General features: G+C 42.3%; 1 protein-coding gene across 4 annotated transcripts in view; it reads right to left on the bottom strand.

Moving 5' to 3' along the window:
- Positions 1 to 2,500, bottom strand: part of LOC110518351 (voltage-dependent L-type calcium channel subunit alpha-1C) — a 149,190-nt gene that overhangs the window by 78,403 nt on the left and 68,287 nt on the right. For all 4 annotated transcript variants that reach the window (XM_036956552.1, XM_036956550.1, XM_036956551.1 and 1 more), the window contains one exon: positions 2,304 to 2,330. In XM_036956552.1, coding sequence (XP_036812447.1) covers positions 2,304 to 2,330 — 27 coding nt within the window. The remainder of the gene's footprint in view (positions 1 to 2,303; positions 2,331 to 2,500) is intronic.

Here is a 2,500-nt window from a genome sequence, read left to right as displayed (position 1 = left end):
AGAGAGGAGAGGAGATGTGGAGGGGACATTAGGCAGCGGTTCAACTAGGACCAACAGGAGAACGTTGGACTGTGTCCTGAAACAGAGCAGGGAGTCAGTCTCTCAGGGGAGGGATGAGGAGGAGAGAGGAGAGGAGATGTGAAGGGGACATTAGGCAGCGGTTCAACTAGGACCAACAGGTGGTTCAGAGCCCACTGTCTCCTGACATGATTTATAAGAGTCTGTAGAGCACTAATGTCACACCAGAGATAGATAACATAACAGCAATGGACAGAATAACACTGGCTACATCCCACATGGTACCCTATTCCCTATGTAGGGCACTACTTTTGACCAGGGCCCATAAAAGTAGTGCACTATGTAGGGAATAGAGTGCCATTTGGGACACACCCACTGAAAACAATAACAGGCTATCTGAGTAGTGTCTGGCAAGGGACCAATAGGGACCTCACCTGGAAGATAAATGAATTGTCATTAATTCTATCACGCATTCTATTGGCTCCGGAACTTCAGCTTTTTTTTATTCTGGAACCTTCCCTGATTGTGATTGTCATGGAAACTACAGGTACATGATTCTGTTTCGGCATGTCATGGCACACATTGATAGAGGAACAAGGAACAAGGTGCACATCACATGGGACACAAAAAATGTGTTAAACAAATCTAAATATATTTTAGATTCTTCAAAGTAGCCACCCTTTGCCTTGATGGCAGCTTTGCACATTCTTGGCATTCTCTCAACCAGCTTCACCTGGAATGCTTTTCCAACAGTCTTGAAGGAGTTCACACATATGCTGAGCACTTGTTGGCTGCTTTTCCTTCACTCTGAGGTCTAACTCATCCCAAACCATCTCAATTGGGTTGAGGTCAGGTGACTGTGGAGGCCAGGTCATCTGATGCAGCACTCCATCTTGGTCAAATAGCCCTTACACAGCCTAGAGTTGTGTTTAGTCATTGTCCTGTTGAAAATCAAATTATAGTCCCAATAAGCGCAAACCAGATAGGATGGTGTATCACTGCAGAATGCTGTGGTAGCCATGTTGGTTAAGTGTCTTGAATTATAAATACATCATTGACAGTGTCACCAGCAATGCACCCCCACACCATCACACCTCCTCCATGCTTCATGGTGGGAACCACACATGCAGAGATCATCCGTCTCACAAAGACACGGTGGTTGGAACCAAAAATCTCAAAATTGGACTCATCAGACCAAAAGACAGATTTCCACCAGTCTAATGTCCATTGCTGGTGTTTCTTGGCCCAAGCAAGTCTCTTCTTCTTATTGGTGTCCTTAAGTAGTGGTTTCTTTGAAGCAATTCGAACATGAAGGCCTGATTCACGCAGTCTCCTCTGAACAGTTGATGTTGAAATGTGTCTGTTACTTGAACTATGTGAAGCATTTATTTGGGCTGCAATTTCTGAAGATGGTAACTGGATCTTCCTTTCCTGTGGTGGTCCTTATTAGAGCTAGTTTCATCATAGCGCTTGATGGTTTTTGCGGCTGCACTTGATGAAACTTTCAAAGTTCTTGAAATATTCCGTATTGACTGACCTTCATGTCTTAAAGTAATGATGGACTGTCGTTTCTCTTTGCTTATTTGAGCTGTTCTTGCCATAATATGGATTTGGTCTGTTACCAAATAGGGCTATCTTCTGTGTACCACCCCTACCTTGTCACAACACAACTGATTGGCACATTAAGAAGGAAAGAAATTCCACAAATTAACTTTGAACAAGGCACACCTGTTAAATGAAATGCATTCCAGGTGACTACCTCATGAAGCTGGTTGAGAGAATGCCAAGAGTGTGCAAAGCTGTCAAGGCTTCTCAAATATAAAATCTGTTAGAATTTTTAACACTTTTTTGGTTACTATATGATTCCATGTGTCTTATTTCATAGTTTTGATGTCTTCACTATTATTCTACAATGTAGAAAATAGTAAAAAATAAAGAAAAACCCTTGAATGAGTAGGTGTGTCCAAACCTTTGACTGGTACTGTATACAGGCACGCACACACACACATACACACACACACACACACACACACAGGTCCATCCAGCAGCCAGAAGGGATGAAAGAAAGAAAGAAAGAAAGAAAGAGAGAGAGAAAGAGAGAGAAAGAGAGAAAGAGAGAAAGAAAGAGAGAAAGAGAGAAAGAAAGAGAGAAAGAGAGAAAGAAAGAGAGAAAGAGAGAGAAAGAGAGAAAGAGAGAAAGAAAGAGAGAAAGAGAGAAAGAAAGAGAGAACGAGAGAAAGAAAGAGAGAAAGAGAATGCGATGTGATGACATCACATGTACTAACCTGAACTTGGATTTGGAGATTCTATTTCTGGAAGGAAAAACAGAATGGATTATACATACAGAACATACTGAACAAACATAACGAAGCACAAGACAACATGACAACATGGACCACAGGTGTCTCAGGAACGAAGAGGGGAGGAGAGGAGAGGTGAGAAAGAGGGAGGAGAGTAGAGGTGAGAAGGGAGGAGATTTGAG

The sequence above is a fragment of the Oncorhynchus mykiss genome, chromosome 21 (genome assembly GCF_013265735.2).
Source record: "Oncorhynchus mykiss isolate Arlee chromosome 21, USDA_OmykA_1.1, whole genome shotgun sequence".
NCBI lineage: Eukaryota > Metazoa > Chordata > Actinopteri > Salmoniformes > Salmonidae > Oncorhynchus > Oncorhynchus mykiss.
This window is presented reverse-complemented; position numbering and strand designations above follow the sequence as displayed.